We start from the raw sequence: 20,924 nt of genomic DNA, 5'->3' as shown, positions 1-20,924 counted from the left end.
TGTGTCCCCTTAAAATTTTTATACTGATTGAACTTTCCTGGTGATACACTGTGTTAAGACTTGGAAGCATTTTATTATCCATGTTCTTTCTTTCTCATTTTCTTTTTCTCTTTCTTTTCCGTTAATAGGCTTTCTGAGGAAGTTTTAGATTTACAGAAGTGAACAGAAAATACTGAGTCCTTATATAATCTTACATCCCTGAGATGAACATTTATAACCATAAGTCTGTTAGATTGATGGTAACCTCTTTTGAAGAGGTACAGTTTTCTTAAGGCCAAAAGGTAGAGTTTACTGTTAAGAGTTTAGTGGGCTCTCAGATTAGAAAGAAGAGTTGAGAGATAGCAGTGAAAAATGGGAGAGGTTAGTGTGTCTTATGGAGTTTTAGGTAAACAGAGGGGTGGTGGGTTTAGTCTTTATAGTCTGAAGTAGACTGCTGGGTTCTCTGACCTTGGTAGCATAGTCTGGAAGGTTCCTACTATTTTGTTTGATGGAGAACACGATTTTGGTCCTTGAGCTACTTCTGCAGAGTATAGTTGTGATGTGATAAAAGCACTAAGCTGGCCTCTTCTTTCTTTTGCTAAATAGTCATAATGACTTGCTGATTGTTTTACTGTTTAAATGAATAGTCAAATGGTAGCTCAGAAAAGTTGAACTAATAAGATAACAGTGTTTTAGGAAGTCTTTTAAACAGGCTTCCTGAGTATAGCAAACTTATTTCCTTGTCACGTTTCTTTACTGAATGGAAGAATCAGTATTTAAGGAGTAAACATTTGTTGTGAATAAGATACTCCATCTCCTTGAAATGCTGCTAATATAAATTTTAGAACAAAGGATAAATCCTACAAGAAAGATTCGCAAATTTTTAGTTTAGACAAATCTGAGAACATATATGGATTTTTTTCAGATTCCATTGGAGAAATAAATTGGGTTATTGCAGGAGTACATCTTAGTAAAAAAAAAATCCCATTTTTAGAACTTCAAGCAAATTTGTCTGTTAAAAAGTATATTTAATTGTAGACAACTTGGAAATTACAGAGTTACAAAAAAGAAAATAAAAGTTTGCCTGCAGTCTCATTAACCAGACAGAACAGTTAGCTTTCTGGTATGCTTGTATAATACTGTTTTCAAAATTAGATAAATAGCTGGTTGTAGCCTGCTATTTTATGTAATATTGTTGATTTTTAAAAAATAATTTAGACATTCTTTGAATATGTAATTTAATGGCTGTTTAATATTCTATTCTGTGTGAATATTTTTCTTATGGTTGAGCATCTCGATTGATACTGTAAATAGAGCTTCAGTGAATATGTAAGTCAGTTTTTATGTCCTAGTTTCTCATTGTTTTCTTTCATCACATTCCTGAAAAGGCAAACACTGATCCAAAGAGTAGAGTTGGTTATTTGCTGATCCTTCTTATACTTTATTATTCAAACAAAATCTCATATTTAAAAATCAATTTGTATGCATATATTTGGGGGCATGACAGTGTTTGTCTATACCAACAATGGCTGATCTGTGTATGGATTTTGTACTTCCTGATTTTTACAATATCTTGTTGGCTCATGTGTTGAGAATTTCTACTTGAGATGATAAAACATGACCAACTCTCTTCCTTGTACTTCTTATCTGCTCTGGCAGATAACTTCTTACTGTCCTTAATAAACTTTCTTCTTTACACAGTAAATTTGTGTGTGCGTGTGAGAGAGAGAGAGAGAGACAGAGAGAGAGAGGGCGAGCGCTCCTTTCTTGGGGTTTGAACTGAGGGTCTGAGTGCTCTCAGCTGTTTTGCTCAAAGCTAGCACTCTACTACTGGAGCCACAGCTCTACTACCAATTTTTTGGTATTTAGTTGGAGATAGAGTCTCATGGATTTTCCTGCCTGGGCTGGCTTTGAATTGCTATCGTTAGATCTCAGCCTTCTGAGTAGCTAGGATTACAGATGTGCACCATCGCCACCAAGCTACAAAGTGATTTTTATTTTATTTTTTTAAAACATACTTTGCCTAGTGTTGGGAAATAATTTTAAGACTTAAATTGATCCTCAGTACTATTTTTTTTTTTTTTTTGCCAGTCCTGGGGTTGCTCAAGGCTAGCATTCTACCATTGAGTCACAGTGCCACTTCTGCCTTTTTTTTTTTTTTTTTTTTTTAATGTGGTACTGAGGAATTGAACCCAGGGCTTCATGCATGCTTGGCAAGCACTCTACCATTAAGCCACATTCCCAGCCTCAAGAAGCCTACTTTTAATGTATACATTTTTGGCCTTAAATATTTATATTTTATTTTTTAATTTAGGCATTTGATTTACAGTGGAATTAATTTGCTGATAAATCTATTGTTTAAATACAGTAAGTTGAAAATTCATTAATACCTAACCTCAGGATTGTATTTGGCAACCACAAAGTACTGTAGTGTAATGGTTGTTTCCCCCTGCTCTTGTGAGACTAATATATATCTATGGTTCACTGCTACTGGCCAGCATCACAGAAAAGTATGGTACCTATGATTTCTCTTAGTGAATGTACACTACATTCTCAGCATTGTAAAGTTGAAAAAAATGAAAGTCAATCTACTGTTAAGTTAGAAATGGTCCTGTCTTTGTTATTTTACCAGGTGAAATATGGTAGATACTTTGGGGGTTAGTAGGAATAACTGAAATAGTAAGTTCTTATATCCCAACCTGCAATTTAAAGTTAAAATGTGAACACTAGAGTATAAAGTTTGAAATTATCTTCTTCATTTGGCTCCCTAGAATCACATATTTTTCAAAACTAGAAGATACTTAAAGTTCACATTTATTCAGCCCGTTCACTTTATAGAAGGGAAAACAGAGCCTGGAAAGTTAGCAAAGCTTATGGGTTTGTTGTTGTTGTGTTTGTTTGTTTTTAGTCAGCATGTTGATTTTTTTCCACAATCCTGCATTCACCTTGCCCCCAAGACATTCCCCACTCCCATCCCAGTATTTTAGATCACCTCTTTTTCTTCTGTTTGGATACCTGGTAGATTCTTTTTCAGTCAGTTTGAACAGAAAACGGGTTTATTGTTTGTTGGTTTGTGTTTTTGTGTTTGCAGCTTTGAATCAGTTTCCCTATAGTTGAAGTTCAAACACTTGATCCCCTTGCCTCTGCCTCATGAGTACTTGTTCTTTCTGAATTGGTTCTTTCTGGTGTACCCTGCACTTTTTTTGTCTGGAAGATATAGCTTTTAAAACTTGTGTCTTCAAATACTTTTTCTGTTCATTTGTGGAATTTACTTTTGGAACAGTGATTTTTTTATATTGAATGATCTTTGTTCTTTATGTTTATTATGTTCTTCAGAATTACTTTAATATCTTCACTAATTCCCTCTGAATTCACTGTGGTTTTCTTTTCTCCCTGCTGTTTTTTAAAAAAATATTTATTTTGTGTGCGTGCGTGCATGCATGTTTTGGTACTGGAATCTCATAGACTTCTGCCTGAGCTTGCTTCCAATCATAGTCTTCTGGATCTCAGCCTCCTGAGAGTAGCTAGCATGGCAGGCTTGAGCTAATTTTTATTTTTAAGCCACCCAACTTGTGGCAATTTGTTACTGTAGCAATAGAAAATGAATGCTAGAACCAAATAATCTCTTTTTGTCTTATTTTATCAGCTTAGCTTTGTTTTCTTGTTTTATTTGGAAGTTCTGCTATAGCACCTAACTTTTTGGAAGGAATTGTTTTCAATTCTTCAATTTTTCTTCCAATCAGAGTTTTTTGTTTGTTTGTTTCCCCTCTTTTCTTGTTTTCTGGTGACAGAGTCTACCATGCCTGGTGTTCAGTTACAGTTCTTGGTTTGGCTTTCACACTTTTTTTTCTGCAGTGTGTATCAATTTTCTCATCTTTGTCACTATAAAGTTGAACAGCTTTTCTCACATTTGATAAAATAAAGTATTTGTGAATTCTTCCTGAATCTTTCTGCTTATGATATCTTACAATCTAGGAATTTTTTTTTGTTGTTGTTGTTGTTGTTTTTTCCTGGTGGTCATGGGGCTTGAACTCTCATTGTCCCTGAGCTCATCAGCTCAAGGCTAGAGATCTACCATTTGAGCCACAGTGCCACTTCCGGTTTTCTGGTGATTAATTGGAGAGAAGAGTCTCAAAGACTTTCCTGCCCTAGCTGGCTTTGAACTGCGATTCTCAGGTCTCAGTCTCCTGAATAGCTAGGATTACAGGCATGAACCATCTGCTCCCAACATGGTTGATTTTTTAAAAATCTATTCTTTTGTAGCCTAAGAGTGTGGGACTGAAAGAAGAGAGGTAAAGTATAGTGCTTTTCTAAAGTTCTCTTACACATCTATTTCATTACTAAAATTGAGGTACATTTCAATTTAGTGGAATTCTGTTTTCTTACTCAGACTAGTATACTAACTTAGAAAATGGTAATACATGAATTGAAGACTTTTTTTTTTGTTTTGGTATATGACCTATATATAGTAGACTTTTTCTCAATTTTCCCTTTCCTACCTGACTATGGCATTTTATGACCTACTTTTTTACCTGTTAGAGAGTATACATAGACAGTTCTCAGTTTTTAAAAAAGATACTTTTTTATTTGTTATTAGAAAAAGAGTAGTATTATTTGATTTTACTTTTTCAGCCCAGATGAGTTTTTTTTTTGGCCAGTCCTGGGCCTTGGACTCAGGGCCTGAGCACCTTCCCTGGCTTCTTCCTGCTCAAGGCTAGCACTCTGCCACCTGAGCCATAGTACCCCTTCTGGCCGTTTTCCATATATGTGGCGCTGGGGAATCGAACCGAGAGCTTCATGTGTAGGAGGCAACCACTCTTGCCACTAGGCCATATTCCCAGCGCCCCAGATGAGTTTTAAAAAGGAAAGCAGCATCTGTGTTTTATTTTTACTCATTAATCATTATTTTCATAATGTAGTATGGTATAACATCTTAATTTTGTAAACAATCTGCTTAGTCCAGAAGCTCTTTACTTTCAATGGAAATATCTGCCTAGAGATGACAAAGCTCATCTGAAAAGGGCAAAGTTAGCAATGTAGAGGTTTTCTAGCAATGTAGAGGTTTTCTAAGGTTGAAAGTTGTTTCCTGTCTTTATGCTCTGCTAGGCTTCTGACAAGCAGTGGGTAAGCAGTGTCATGAGAGCTACTTTGTTAAGAGATGTCCTTTGACCCACTAACAAGAGATCAGCCAAGGGCTGGGAATGTGGCCTAGTGGCAAGAGTGCTTGCCTCAAATACATGAAGCTCTAGGTTCAATTCCTCAGAACTACATATATAGAAAAGGCCAAAAGTGGCGCTGTGGCTCAAGTTGGCAAAGTGCTAGCCTTGAGCAAAAAGAAGCCAGGGACAATGCTCAGGCCGAGTCCAAGCACTAGGACTGGCGGAAAAAAAAAAAAAAAGAGAGAGAGCAGCCAAGTTTTTGGTAGTAACATTTGAGGCAAATCTTATTACAGGCCACTGTGAATGTAGGAATGTGTCATTCTGGTGGCCTTTATTTTAATAGAACCCAGTTAACTTCAAATAGAGCTTTGTGGAGTGAAATGCTAAATGGCTTTGTTTTGTGAACTGACCCAGTTTACAGTATTCTTCCTCACTGGAGAGGTAGATTTGGACATGCCTTATGTGGCTGGGCTTTCTAGACTCCATGAAAGTCTGTTTCTTGTGGGGAAAGTGACATGGTTAGAGGATATCAAGGAAGCCTTTTTGTTGTTGCTGGTCCTGGGGCTTGAATTCAGGTCCTTGGCTCAAGGCTAGCACTCTACCGCTTGAGTTACAGCTTTACTTCTGGCTTTTTGGTGGCTTATTGGAGTTAAAGGTTTTTGTGGGTTTTCCTGCCAGGCTGGCTTCAAACCGTGATCCTGAGACTTCAGCATCCTGAGTAGGATTATAGGTGTGAGCCAGTAGCACCTGGCGATAGCCATTTTTTAAAGAAAGGAAGATGAGGCAAATATAAAAACGAATACTGATTTGATCCCAATAAGGGTTTGATCCCAAATAATTAGAATGATTTGGAATGCTAATTTGTTTTTATCCTAGGCCTGTTCTTTATATTAACTACAAATCTAGCATTTTACTAATAATTGTAAATTTGAAATTAATCACTATATGAAAATGAATTGGATTCTCTTATAGAAATTAGAATTAATATCACAACTCTTGTTAACTAATTTATTTTTCATGACCAGTTGAAAGTTGTAAAGCCATTAGGAGTTATTCTGTACCCATTATAATAGTCTTAACAAATATAATTATAATACTTGAAGTATTTCTGTTTCTTTTCCTCATTCTGAAACAATTTAACTGATTGACAGATTATGTCCTAAAAAATCTATTTTGAAAAATAGTTTTTTCTCTAGAAGTTTTATAAATATGTAATAGAAAAGTGATTAGGTTCCTAAGCTGTCTTATAAAAGCTTAATAACAGAGCCACAGTTATTACAAATATTTACATATTTATAATGCCAAACAACAGAAAGAAATATATTTACAGAAATAGTTAAAATAGTAAAAAAAAAAAAAAAAACCCAGAAGAATCGGTTTTGAAAAAAATCTTCCTGAATACCTGAAAAATCTTTCTGGTACCTAATTGATTTTATTGTCAAGGTGATATACAGAGGGGTTACAGTTACATATGTAGGTAGTGAGCACATTTCTTGTCATATTTGTTACCCACTCCCTCATTTTTCTCCCACTTTCCCTCCCCTGATAAAGGGTTTTAATCCAAGGAAAATACAGAGTGGAGACTTCTGGGAGGGTGATAGGCTTTTCTACATTCTTTCAGGAGCTTTGTAAGTTGATTTGGGGGGGGCAGTATTGTGGTTTGAACTTGGGGCCTTGTGCTTGCTAGGCAATCAGTTGACCACTTGAGCAATTTATCAACTTGTGAAGGCATGATTTTAGCTAGACATGAGTGCAGAACAGGAATCTCATTTGTTTTCTTACCAGCTAAGATTGAGGTTGTATTGTAAACTCTTGAAATGGAATAAAATCAGTAGAGAGAAGAAAGCTTTGTAAAGTAAGATTTGAAAGCCCAGTGAAAGGTAATCTGTTGTTCATGTTTGTAAAAGAGGTTGCTTGAAGTAGATTTAAGTGACATAAAAATAATGCAAATTAAAGAAAATGCCTCCTGAGTAGCTAGGATTATAGGCACCAGCACCAGGCCAAGAGCATTTTTTTTCTTGCTGTCTTTTGGAATTTTGGCTGCTCAAGATTGATGTCAGAGTGACCACTTACTGGATCAGTGATTCATTGCATTTCATAAAGTTAATTATGTCTTCTTAAATCTAAGTTACTCCTTTTTTAAGAAAAAACCTTTTAAACAGTTAACTGTTTCCTCCATATATAGGATACTGTTTCTTTGGTAACTGGAGAACCTTAGTCTTTTCAGAAAAAAAGCTCCAAACTGAATTGTATTGTCTGTCCTCTCTTTTCTTTGTAGCTTATTCATTTTTATTTCAAGTATATTTTAAAAATATTAAATGGGGTTTTACTGTCTCCTCTCTTTCCCTCTAAATTGGACAGCTTATAAATCAAGTCAGATAAACATGCTTAAGGATTGGCATACTTCCTAAAAGACAGAGTTCTCTATGCACACATGCAGATTTTCATAGAAAATAGGTCTATTTCTAAAGTGCATCTTGAAATTATTTCAGGTGAGAGAGCTTAGACCTAGTGAACCCTTTCAGGTTTGCTTTGATTTCATTCCATTAATAGACGCTAGATAAAAAGAAAACGCACTTGATTCTCGATGGTGGTTTTAAAGTAAGATGTGACTTAAGTGTTGAAAATGAGCGTGGTTCTTTCTGACTTTTGATTTGTTGTGTGGCTTAAAGTAAAATTCAGTCTTCAGAGAAGATTTTTAAAAAGGAGTCAATTGGTGCTGTTTGGTCGTTCGTTGGAGGAACATCGTTCTTTTGCTGCGCGACTGAGGCTCTCTGTTGAGCAGCACTGTTGCGCTCGGAGAACCCAGCCCAAGACTTAGGCTTTGGGTCAACGAAAATGGCCCGAACCAAGCGGACTGCTCCCAAGTCCACTGGTGGGAAAGCGCCCCTGCAGACAGCTAACCACACAGCTGCCGGGAAAGCCTCCCCTCCACCCGCGGGGCCGAGAAACCCTAAGGGTACAGACCCGGGACTGTGGCGGTTTAAGCAATTCGTGGTCGTTATGGAAATGGACCAAGCTTCTCATCCGGAAGCTGCCTTTTCAGAGGTTGGTGAGAGATCGCCCAGGGTTTCAAAGCCGAGTTGAGGTTTCCAAGCAGCGCAGCACAGCCGTTGGGGCGCTCCTGGAGGAGTGCAGCAAACCTGGGGGGCTTGTGTGAAGATACCAATCTCTCTGCCATCCACACCAAGTCACCACCATGCCCAAAGGCATCCAGTTGGCTCGCCGGCTGCGGGAGAAAGAGAACTTAAGTGAAGGCAGTTTTTAATGGCATTTTGTAGTAAATTCTGTAAAATGCTTCGGTTTAAGTTCTGTCGTTTCTTTGTTAAAAATTGTTTACAATATATTTCATTTATACTTAAGTCATACCATCTATCACTCAGGAGAGTGTGAAAAGTGAGACTGTTTCCAGACCTCAGTGATGAGCACTGTGGCACAAGAGTGACAAGTTGCTAATTAGGCAGAAGAGATGGGTGATACTTTTTGCTTCTCATGGTGCATATTTCTGATTTTAGTGACCTGTTGGGTAGCTGTTTGGGGTGTCATTTTTTAGTATAGGCTGGTTATGATCCAGGTGTTTTAACAGTTGGAATTAAGTCTGTGTATCTCACTGTGGTTGAATGTGCGGGCTTGCACAAGGGTGAAGATACAAGTTTTATCCACAGTTTTTGTTGTTGTTTTTAAAAGTAAACCTTACCGCTATAGAAACACTATGTGCATAGCATTTTAAAATTAAAGGCCTTACACTTACATATGAAAATGAGTCAAGTAAAATTAATTGAAAAGTATGGATATTTCAAAGTACAGAGTTACTAGTAGGTACATACCAGAATCTTTCATAAAATAGTTGAGAATGTTCAGTTTTGTTGGATGTGGAAAGTTAACTTTAGCATTTGAATTTTGTGTTTCTTTGTGGCATGTAGTTCCTTAAGGCAAAGTAGTGTTGTAGAGTACAAGTGTTAAGAGTGAGTGGACAGGTCTGAATTCTGTAGGATGTGCTTATTGAAAGGGTTGCTTTGGGTAAATTAGCAAATGTTTTAAAGTACCTTATGTTCTTCCATTTATTAAATGATTGTTCTGTGTGTCATAAGGTTTTTGTAAGAGTTAAATAGTATACTGTTCTTGCACAAAGCATGTAGCTGAAACAACATTGAGAATCACTTTGAGATCTTTATTAAGAATGTAATTTTGTGAGCCCCACTTTGTACCCGTTGGTTTTTGGGATAATATTGTAGAATATTTTTACTAAACTTTTCCAAGTGAATTTCTTATGTCCACTCTGAGTGGTGCTTGCAAACTGTAAATCAGTTTCCAAAATATATACTTACATATACATATATAAATGTTGTACATAGATCATAGATATAGTTACCCACTTTTACTTTTGACTACGGATGTCTCAAAGGAAACAATTATTTGGAAGAGTGCTATATGACAGAATAATTTCTCTGCCTCTACATAGATAAGCATGTATTAGATTGGGTCCTTGGTTTTGACTATTTGCCTCTTCGTTCTCAATACATTTTCCATTCTATTACTACTGGTAGAGGGTTTTCTATATGCTTTATCCTTATGAATGTATATTTGACCAGTGGTAAATATAGAAAGAAGTAAAAGCACTACTTATATTTGACACGAAGTAGTCAACTCCCAAATCCTATGAACTCTGTTTGAATGGTTCTGTAAATCCAGTACCAAACATTTGCTTAACACTTCCCTTGTGCTAAACATTAGGCTAAGAAACAGTAGGTAAATGGAAATGCTGTATCTCCATGGGTTTCCTAGGCATTTCCTGATCATGAAGTGAATGGCTCATATAGTTTAATCATTGTAGAACATTGAGATAAGCACTGCAGTAGGTTGCATACAGAATGGAAAAAAGCATAGTAGAGAAAATATTTCCATGTTTCCAGCAAGTTAAATTTGGGTACGATTTTGCCTTTGTAGTTCAGTTCTTTGGCCATTTGTTTAGCTTAAAAAATGGATTCAATTTGGTTTCTTTAAATGATAAAATGAGCTGAAGGTGTAACTCAGAATGCCTATATGGCTATGAGTTCAAACCTCACTACCACCATACAAACAAAAAATGCAACATTGAGACTGATTATTCATATAAAATTAGAATATCAGGACCAGAATGCCCCCTCCCCATACTTAAGCATTCTTAATCTTAAAACTGGCCTTTTGATTTTTTTTTTTTTTGGCCAGTCCTGGGCCTTGCACTCAGGGCCTGAGCACTGTCCCTGGCTTCTTCCCGCTCAAGGCTAGCACTCTGCCACTTGAGCCACAGCGCCGCTTCTGGCCGTTTTTCTGTATATGTGGTGCTGGGGAATCGAACCTAGGGCCTCGTGTATCCGAGGCAGGCACTCTTGCCACTAGGCTATATCCCCAGCCCCGGCCTTTTGATTTTGGATGCTCATCTTACACTGAATATTCTGTTCAACTCATGGTGGATTGTTTTGAAGAGTTACTTCAAAAGACCCTAAAAAATATCACTACAAGATGTTCCTTATGGGTAGATTGGGAAATAGGCCAGGTATCATTTTGGAATATGTCTAAGCTGGGTAAAGCTTAAAAATATTCTACTCTATATAATTGTTCAGTAGAAAGTGTTCCATTGTATACCTTCTTTCCATTGTTTCATGAAGATTTATCATGGCTTGTATAGATTTCTCTGTTGCAGTAGAAAGTAGGGGGCACAATTCTGTTTTCTGATTATAGCAGAAAACCATGTGAGCAGCATCTCTATAAGTCCTCTGGCAAGAGAGACGAGAGACAGACTGGAGCTTTAACTAATTCCCATTGCTCTGCTGTTGCACTTGACAGTGGCATTTTTCGGAGGCCAGTTTTATTATAATGACCAGTTTGTCATATAATTAGTATGAGATCACTGTACCATGTATTCTTGGAAACAATATTAGGCAAAGTGCTTGCTTTTTTTTTTTAATGAGACCTATTTGTTAGGATTTTTATTTTTTAATGGGGATTTTGGGTTTTTGCAAGCAATGTTATTCTTTGTTGTGGCCTAAATTAATCCAGTTCTAGTGACAAATGTTAAACTGTTTGGATGTGAATAAATTGTTAAAAAAATTTTGTTTTGCCAGTCATAGGACTTGAACTCAGGGCCTGAGCACTATCCCTGGCTTCTTTTTGCTCAAGGCTGGCACTCTACCACTTGAGCCACAGCGCCACTTCTGTGTTTTTTTTCCCTCTCTGTTTATGTGGTGCCGAGAAATCAAACCCAGGGCTTCATGCATGCTAGGCAAGCACTATGTTCTCAGCCCCTTAAATTTTTGTTTTTTTCACCAATACTGGGGATTGAACTGAGAGCTTTGCTGGATACTTGTTCTACCACTTTAACCATGACTCTAGCTCTATTGCATTTAAATTGTTTTACAGATCAAGTCTCTTGGTTTTGCTAGTGTTGGTTTCATAATACCAACCTCTTATCTCCACCTTCAGAGTAACTAAGATTTTAGGTATGCCCCACCATGCCCAACTCTGTGTGTGTGTGTGTGTGTGTGTGTGTGTGTGTCTGTGTCTCTGTGTGTCTGTGTCTCTGTGTCTGTCTGTCTCTGTCCTGTTTGTCTGTCTGTACGCACATGCATGCCCACACCCAGGCTGGAACTCAGAGCTTGGATACTGTCCTTTAGCCTTTTGGCTCAAGCCTAGTCCTCTACCACTTGAGTCAGAGCTCCACTTTGTCACAGCTCCACTTCAGCTTTTTTGGTGGTTAATTGGAGATGAAAGCCTCACATGCTTTCTTGCCTGGGCTGGATTTGAACCACAATCCTCAGATATCAGCCTTCTGAGTTGCTAGGATTACAGGTGTGAACCACCGTGCCTGCTTAAATTTTTATTTTTCAAGGACTTTTTGAGGATGTAAGTTTCAAAACTTAAAGTTGCCCAAGTATCATTGGAAACAGATCTCTTGCTAGTAAGGAGCAAATCGTGTAGGTTGAAAAGCGTAGAAAATCACTCATTTCGGGGCTGGGGATATAGCCTAGTGGCAAGAGTGCCTGCCTCGGATAGACGAGGCCCTAGGTTCGATTCCCCAGCACCACATATACAGAAAACGGCCAGAAGCGGCGCTGTGGCTCAAGTGGCAGAGTGCTAGCCTTGAGCGGGAAGAAGCCAGGGACAGTGCTCAGGCCCTGAGTCCAAGGCCCAGGACTGGCCAAAAAAAAAAAAAAAAAAAAAAAAAAAGAAAATCACTCATTTCTTTATTTCCTGTTATTCTGGAACTGATATTTTTATATTATATTATTAGAAATAACTTCTTTGGGAAGGGGGAATAGAAAAGAGGACCTAAAGTTAGTTTTATATCCTTTAAAAGGCTGTAAAATAAAGCAGAGGCGGTCAGTGCCAGACATGTAAAGAATTGTGCTAAAGTTCTTATTTTATTGATTTGTTTCATGTTCATAGTAGGCAGAATGATATATCCTTGCACATATTGTAGGTATTGAAGTAGATAAGACAATGAATTGGAAAGTTCCCAAGCAATGGCATTGCATAGTAATTATTTTATTGCTAAGTCACCCTTTCACTGTTAAGCAGTAGCATACTTTCCCTTGACACAGTAGTGGCTGACTGCCAGTGCTAGTAATATTCATGCCAAGTCATCCCTGGTATTATACCCTGTAGTTATTTTTTTCCATCTCTGTTATTTCAGACTTTTGGTATAACAGTCTGAAATAGGTTGATGTTTTCTGAATTAAAATTCCAAAATGCTTGAAGTCTGTGGAAAGCCTGAGAGCTCCATAGCTCTTAGTATATCCAGTCAGATATTTGATAATACTGGAGACAGGAGCCTATAAGAGCTTTTTGCAATTTCTCTTTTGAGGGAAAATAGAGTAAAAAATTTAATTCCTACTACCATACAGTTGTACATTTCTCTCAATGTACAAGAGGGTGAAGGATTAGTTTTTATCTACATCCAGTCTTCCTTTAAGGTGAATTGGCCTCAAGAATCTCTTCCAATGGTAGCGTAGATATAGCCTTCCTGCTTAATCTTTCCATTGTACCTTTAATATTTCAGCAGAATTATTTCATTTGTGTTCTTTCCCATTGAAAGCATGATGCTGGGACTTCCCAGACTTAGTAGTTGGAATGAAGAAATGCTAGCCAGAGATTGTGGCAGGTATATTTTATACTCCTTTTCGAACCCCTGAAATTTAAAGACATTCTAGAAGTATAATCTGAGGAGGCAAATGTGGAGGAAGTCATCACAATTGTTTATATAGCTTAAGTTATCTTACTGGAGCAAATGTAAAACAGCACCTTGTGTGTTCTTTATTGAAATAACATCACACAGTAGAAAGACAAACTTTGTTAAAGTGCAGGATAGTTTTCCTTTTTTATTAAAATAGCGGAGTACTGCAAGCATTCTTTAGAGTCTGTGAACTTCGGCATTAATTAAGATAATGATGATGCCTTATGAGTTAGGCCTGTTCACCTTCGTGAGCAACTTGTTCAGTGGAATTATGAACTCAAAGTTTTTGACACCTTTCTTTAGTGATTTTAATTTTGGTGACCTAGGAAAAAATGCTTTTAAAATTTGAAATGCCTGCTTTTTATCCTCTGGGACAATTGGATTATAAGAATTTGGATTTAATCTTTCTGGATCTCAACTTGTTATTTCTTTTGTTCAGACTTTAAGTTCAGAAGATAGAAACTTTCTTCAGGAATGCAAAAATGCTGGAAAAGAAAGGGTCTAATTTTCAAATAAGAAAAAAAATCACTTATGATAGCATTTATGTTAAGATTAAATTTTGGAGGGATGGGACATAGATTAGAACTCAGTGAGATTAAACTAGGCTTTTGACAAATGTACCTAAGATATTAAGTTGTATACATGTTGGCTTTCCCTAGGATCTGAATGTGTTCAAATAATACCTAATGTTTTAAATATTGTTGTGTCCACAAGATTTTAGCTGTCTTTCCACAAGTGATATTGTGTTAATTTGTGATTTGTGCCAATTAAATCATACCTGGTTGGGTGTTTTACCTTGGAACTAAAGACATACATGTCCAAGACATCCAGCCACGAGACTATTTGTGAATCACTAGGTTATCATATGTACAAACTTATTACTTTTGTGTTTTTTATAAAGTAAACTTGAAAGTGTCAGTCACACAGACATTACTTATTAGCAATTGTCTGCATTAATACTTCATGAATTTAAATGGATATAAATATTGGTTGTAGGGCTGGAAATATGGCCTAGTGTCAAGAGTGCTTGCCTCGTATACATGAAGCCCTGGGTTCGATTCCCAAGCACCACATATATAGAAAACGGCCAGAAGTGGTGCTGTGGCTCAAGTGGCAGAGTGCTAGCCTTAAGCAAAAGGAAGCCAGGGACAGTGCTTAGGCCCTGAGTTCAAGGCCCAGGACTGGCAAAAGAAAAAAAATTACAAAAAAATAAATATAGGTTATAGTATGCCAGCAACACTTTGGATATTTACTATTAAGCAACATTTTGGATATTTACTATCAAGCAATTTATATTTAGTAGGGGAAGTGCTTATAAGATAGTTTTTCTTTCACATGGTTATGTTAATTTAGGTAGCATGTAACATAATAGTGATATAATGGGTGAGTAATAGAAAAAAGTACAGTTCAGTCAATGAGTCCAAAGAAATTAAATTTTACTGAGATTGGTTTCAGAGTTTTCAGGAAAGTAAGAAGGAGGAGCCATACTTACTATTTTAAGATAATTATCTCTAGAACCATTTTTATTATAAAGTCATGAAAAGAACAATTTAAAGCTTTAAAAAGTCAGGTGGTAGATAGTTCAGAATAGGTTAAGAACTCAGAATAAGATGATTATTGGGGAAAAAAAAGATGATTTTTGGACTGACCATACCTACTTGTTAAAGTAGCATATGGTTCTAGAGCTTGAATTGGAGCCCTTGGCTTGTTGCTAGAGAGGAAGGAAAGCAGAGAAGGCGAGAGAGCCATGAGTGAGCAGAGACCAGACCAGTAAACTACTTACAAATGATGTTCATTTTAGAATGAGTTTGATTTTTCTTTTAGGCTTTACATTTATTACTCCCAAATTAAAATTCTTCCTCCTGGGCTGGGAATGTGGCTTAGTGGTAGAGTGCTTTCCTAGCATGCATGAAGCCCTGGGTTTGATTCCTCAGCACCACATAGACAGAAAAAGCCAGAAGTGGTGCTATGGCACAAGAGGTAGAGTGCTAGCCTTGACCCAAAAGAGGCCACGGACAGTGCCCAAGCCCTGAGTTCAAGCCCTAAGACTGGCAAAAAAATTTTTCCCATCTGACCATTCTCTAAAAGGTATTGTGATTTTTTTTATTTTTTTAAAAAGGAAATAAGGTACAGGGAAGCAAAATTTCAAAGTCTTACCTCCCCAAAGATAGAATGGTCTGATTATAATTAGCATATTTAGATATTTTCAGCTGTACATGTTTTATTTTCAGGTGAAAGGCTTCAAAGCAACAACTAGGATCCTTTATTATTACATATAAGCCCTGGTGGGTCAACTAATTGCTTTATGACCATAGGCAATTTTAACCTTCTTCCTCTGTTACTTATTTATTATTTTATTTTGAGGCTGGGACTCAAGCTCATTATCTGATGCTTTCACTCACTGGCTGGCGCTCTACCACCTGAGCCACACCTCCAGCCCCTATTACTGTTTATTGAGATAGGGTCTTGCTATGTAGCCCAGACTATTCTCAAACTTAGGATGCTTCTGCCTACCAAATGCTGAGATTACAGACAGGTGTCACCACTCTCGGCTTTTCTACTACTTTTAATATAGGAACAGCATATTTACTTCATGAGAAGTTTTTATTCCCAGAAAAGAGTGATGTGATATATATATATATATATGTACACACACTGTATATGTATATAATGTATAAACTAAACATACTACCTGATTTGTAGAATAACTTAATAGTGGTTAAAGATTGCTTACAGTTAAAACATTTCTGTATTAGAAGCTAAGATGAGCATTTAAAAATGAATTTTTGTAAGAATATAGTTTACTTTGTGTGCTTACGCTGCTTTTATAATATAATTTTGTACAGTTCTTATTTTACCTTTTTAAATAAATCCCCTTTTTTTCCCTTTAGGAGATAAAGATGGCAGCAAAGTGACCACAGTGGTGGCAACTCCTGGGCAGGGTCCAGACAGGCCACAAGAAGTCAGCTATACAGATACTAAAGTGATTGGAAATGGATCATTTGGTGTGGTGTATCAAGCCAAACTGTGTGATTCAGGAGAACTGGTTGCCATCAAAAAAGTATTGCAGGACAAGAGATTTAAGGTAAAAAACTTTTGAGTATGTCATGTATTTCGTTGCTATTTTGATGCATATGAAAGGTTAGTTTCAGTTGCTTCATTTTACTTAACATTTCATCTTTTGTGTTAGTTTTTGTTTAGCTTAATTACTGTAGGTATTTGATTTCTAGTTATATTTTTTATAGTGATAAACTTTACCAAACATCAACATTTCTGTAAACGCTGCTAAGTGAGACTGTAAAATCCTATGAAAGAGAAGTTAAATTCTTGTTATTTTTATTTCTTATACCATGTGCGTGGAAAATTAGATATTTTTGTATTGTAAAGAGTCAGGAGAACTACACTCCAATTAGCTAGTAACAAGTTGTGCAGACTTTTTGCTGTTTCTCTCACTTATGCAACATTTTACTGAGAGATTGCCATGTTGTAAGGACTATGACAAACTTTCAGTTGAGTGATATTAAAAAAAGAAGAGGTGATCACTACTCTGAAATAGCACTCTAATGTTTACTGCTCTAGAATGCCTAAAATATTCTAAAGAGGTTTTGCTTTGATATGTTTGTGTGCATGCTTATGTGCATGCATTCACTGTCCCTAAGTTGTCCATTAGCCTTTTTTGCTCAAGGCTAGTGCTTTATCAATTGAGCCACAATTTTACTTCCAGCTTTTTGGTTGCAAGTTGGAGACAAGAGTTGCAGACTTTCTGGCCTAGGCTGGCCTTACTCCAGCCTAGAATCACTTCCCCCCCCTCCCGCCCCACCCCCACCCCCCAAAAAAGTGTTACACCTCACTGTATTGTAGTATCAGGTTCTTGTGTCAAATCTCTTACTGTCACTGTATTCAGATCTCTTACTGTCACTGTATTGAACTTTCTCTTTCCACTTCCAGAAAGAGACATTTGCATACACAAAAGAGTTAGGAAGCGAATATAATATAATGTAATATTCAGATCTTACTAAAGTTTTTCCATTTTCCCCAATAGTGGCCTTTACAGCAAAAGAAAGTCCTGGTTTAGGTATTTTCATTGTTATGTTTCCATAGTGCCCTATACTGGGAGATTTTTTTCAGTTATTATCATTTATAGCATTCATATTTTTGCATAGTTAGTATAGGCTAGTTATTTGAGGTTATCTAATAATTTTGTTAGATTGAGAATATTCATTTTTTATTAGGAACACCATAGAAATGATAGTTTGTTCTTTTTTTTTTTTTTGGCCAGTCCTGGGCCTTGGACTCAGGGCCTGAGCACTGTCCCTGGCTTCTTTTTGCTCAAGGCTAGCACTCTGCCACTTGAGCCACAGCGCCACTTCTGGCCATTTTCTGTATATGTGGTGCTGGGGAATCAAACCGAGGGCTTCATGTATACGAGGCAAGCACTCTTGCCACTAGGCCACATCCCCAGTCCTGATAGTTTGTTCTTAATGTATCATGTCAGGAGGCCCATTACTTGATAACATTATAAAGTAAGTGTATGCTAGGTTTCTTTCCTGTAGGATTTAAGTCTGTGGGGAAGTAGTTTTTCTATTATTTTAAAACCCCTTTGTTTGTTTGTCAGTATTGGAGCTTGAACTCAGGGACCTTGCAACGTGCTTGGCTTGCTCAGGACTGTCAGCCAATTGAAGTACTGTTTGTTCAGCCTGACTTTGATTATTTTGGAGATGAGAGTCTCATGGACTTTTATGGCTGGTTTGGCTTGGAACCTCCATCCTCCAGGTTTCAGCCTTCTAGGATTATAGGTCTGAGACACTGATGCCCACTTAATATGTATTTTTTCCACCAAACTTTTGCCAAGTAATTTTAGTTTTCATTGATACATCTTGTTTGAATCAGTTAAAGTTACAGCTGCTAAATTATTTTTAATTTATTTTATATATTAGTTGAGATTCTTCCATATTGAAGAACTTTTTTGCACCTGCCTCTTACTGAATGAGTTGTTTTGTGTGTGTGTGTGTGTGTGTGTGTGTATGTGTGTGTGTGTGTGAATGAGTTTTAGTAAATATAATTTTGCCTTTAAAATTTTTTGTGTGCCAGTCCTTAGCTTGAACTCGGTGCCTGGAGGCTGTCTCTGAGATTTTTTTTATTTAGACTAGCACTGTACCAGTTGAGCTACAGCTCTACTTCTGGCTTTTTGGTAGTTAAAGATAAGAATCTCATAGACTTTCCCTGCTTGGACTGGCTTTGAACCTGGATCCTCAGATCTCAGTCTTCTATTTAAGTAGCTAGGATTACAGTCTTTTTTTTCTTTTCTTTTTACTACCTATATTGACTCAGATATGGCCATTGAAAGTCCTTTCAAGTTAACTCTAAGTCCTCCTAGCCAACAAAATTAAACTATAAGTGCACGCAAGGGCATGTGTTTATGCACATGTGCACACATGCCTACAATAGACAGTAGGGCTGTGTATGTATTTGTTTATATACATAGGTATGTATGCACACATATGATTCAGGAATAAGATAGCTTTCTTTTTGTTCAAGTTTACTTTTGTGTCTTTTAGTTTCTTCTTAAGTATTTTAATTGTCTTATGGTTATTATATACTTTTTATCTACATGCCAGAAAGTAGGCTACCTTACACAAAGAAAGTTCAGTTCTTCTTGTTATATCACTCTTCCCTTTTAGGATATTCTTTTTTCTTCTTTAATGTTAACCATACAATTAGTTGAGATGAAAATACAAAGTCTGATACATTGACCAGTTTGTTTCTTTTAAAACAATAGGAGTTTCTCTGACAATTTAAGAATCTGTACTTTTTTTTTTTGGCCAGTCCTGGGCCTTGGACTCAGGGCCTGAGCACTGTCCCTGGCTTCCTTTTGCTCAAGGCTAGCACTCTGCCACTTGAGCCACAGCACCACTTCTGGCCATTTTCCATATATGTGGTGCTGGGGAATCGAACCCAGGGCCTTATGTATACGAGGCAAGCTCTCTTGCCACTAGGCCATATCCCCAGCCCCAAGAATCTGTACTTTTAACTGAGATTTAAATAACTTGCATTTAGGATTGCATTAAATAATTAGGTGTGTTGAGAGAAAAGACTAGAATTGGATCTTGTTCTTTCCCAGTTAAATAAACCTGTTCCTTAATAAACTGATCAGTAATCCTCATGGCATTGAGAGATAGTTTATTTTGGCGAACAGATAATAAGGAGGGTAATGGTTAGAGGGGAAAAAACCCCAAGTAGTTATACCTTTATTAGTACTGAACTTTAAAAGTAATTTTTGTATAATACCTTCATTTCAATAGTGTTTTGCCTACAATTTAAATTTCCATTATATTGTGACAATTTACTTCACTAAAACAAACCACCTTATTCACTTGGGCAGTTTGGAAATGCTTGATAGAATATGTTCCTGTAAAGTTGAACTAGATCCATAATTAATGCAGAAGACATTTAAAATTAGAACAAGGAATCAACCACGGAAACTACTTATGCTTTTCAAGGTTGGCATTTCCAATTTGAAAATCAGGAAGTTGCATTTTTAGTTACTTAGTGATCTTAGCTTCCTTAACAATTAATTTCAGTGTTCTTTGTACTAACTCTTAGATTTCAAGGTTTCCTGCCTTTTTTAAAAAAACTTGTTCTGTGGTTGGGAATATAGAAGCAATAGGCAATGTAAAGTGTCAATGTTGATTGCTTTATTTTTGGAAATGTACCCCAGGGTCTTGCACATGCTGAGCCAGATATGCTACCACTGATCTAAAATCTGCAGCTTCAATATGTGTGTATATCCTTTTTTTATAAAGAAATTTTATATATTTATACAAAGGGGTTTTAATTTCACAAGTCAGTTTATTAGTACAGTGCATCTTTTTTTTTTTTTTTGGCAAGTCCTAGGCTGTGAACTCAGGGCCTGAGCACTGTCCCTGGCTTCTTTTTGCTCAAGGCTAGCACTCTGCCACTTGAGCCACCGCGCCACTTCTGGCCATTTTCTGTGTATGTGGTGCTGAGGAATCGAGCCCAGGCCCTCATGTATAGGAGGCAAGCACTCTTGCCACTAGGCCATATTCCCAGCTCCAGAACAGTGCATCTTGATTGTGACCCCTTCCATTGTTCTCTCCCATCTTTTCCAATCCCATCTATACCCTCATGCTACAGGGTTCAATTTTAAAATGATGTACATTTAATATAATGACTGAATTTGCCTACCCTTCTGTCCTCCATTCATCTTGGAGTATCTTTTAGAGACAACATAGTGGGTTTGAAAGCCTGCCTGCACATACTATTAACTTTATGGGCTTCAGTTTTATCATCTGTAAAGTGAGGTTACTATTGTTCTAGCAATGTGCCAGCCCAGTATTTAGCATATAATAGAAAGTAAATATTAGTGTATGTTTCCTTTATCATTACCTTCAATGTTATGTGAATTAAATGTGACTAAGTATTATGGGAACTTGTAGGTTTTAAAGCACTTGACAATATGATTTTTGGTGTGAAGGTGGGGTCTTTTAGTTCCAAGGAGGCCACCATTCAGGACAAAAAACGATGATTGCTCAAAGTATATAAAGTTCGGTGCT

The 20,924-nt window shown here is 36.9% G+C and overlaps 1 protein-coding gene across 2 annotated transcripts in view; it reads left to right on the top strand.

Moving 5' to 3' along the window:
• Positions 1-20,924, top strand: part of Gsk3b (glycogen synthase kinase 3 beta) — a 139,070-nt gene that overhangs the window by 31,897 nt on the left and 86,249 nt on the right. For both annotated transcript variants that reach the window (XM_048346707.1, XM_048346708.1), the window contains exon 2: positions 16,242-16,435. In XM_048346707.1, the coding sequence (XP_048202664.1) occupies positions 16,242-16,435 (194 nt within the window). The remainder of the gene's footprint in view (positions 1-16,241; positions 16,436-20,924) is intronic.

The sequence above is a fragment of the Perognathus longimembris genome, chromosome 5 (genome assembly GCF_023159225.1).
Source record: "Perognathus longimembris pacificus isolate PPM17 chromosome 5, ASM2315922v1, whole genome shotgun sequence".
In the NCBI taxonomy this organism is placed as follows: Eukaryota; Metazoa; Chordata; class Mammalia; order Rodentia; family Heteromyidae; genus Perognathus; species Perognathus longimembris.
This window is presented reverse-complemented; position numbering and strand designations above follow the sequence as displayed.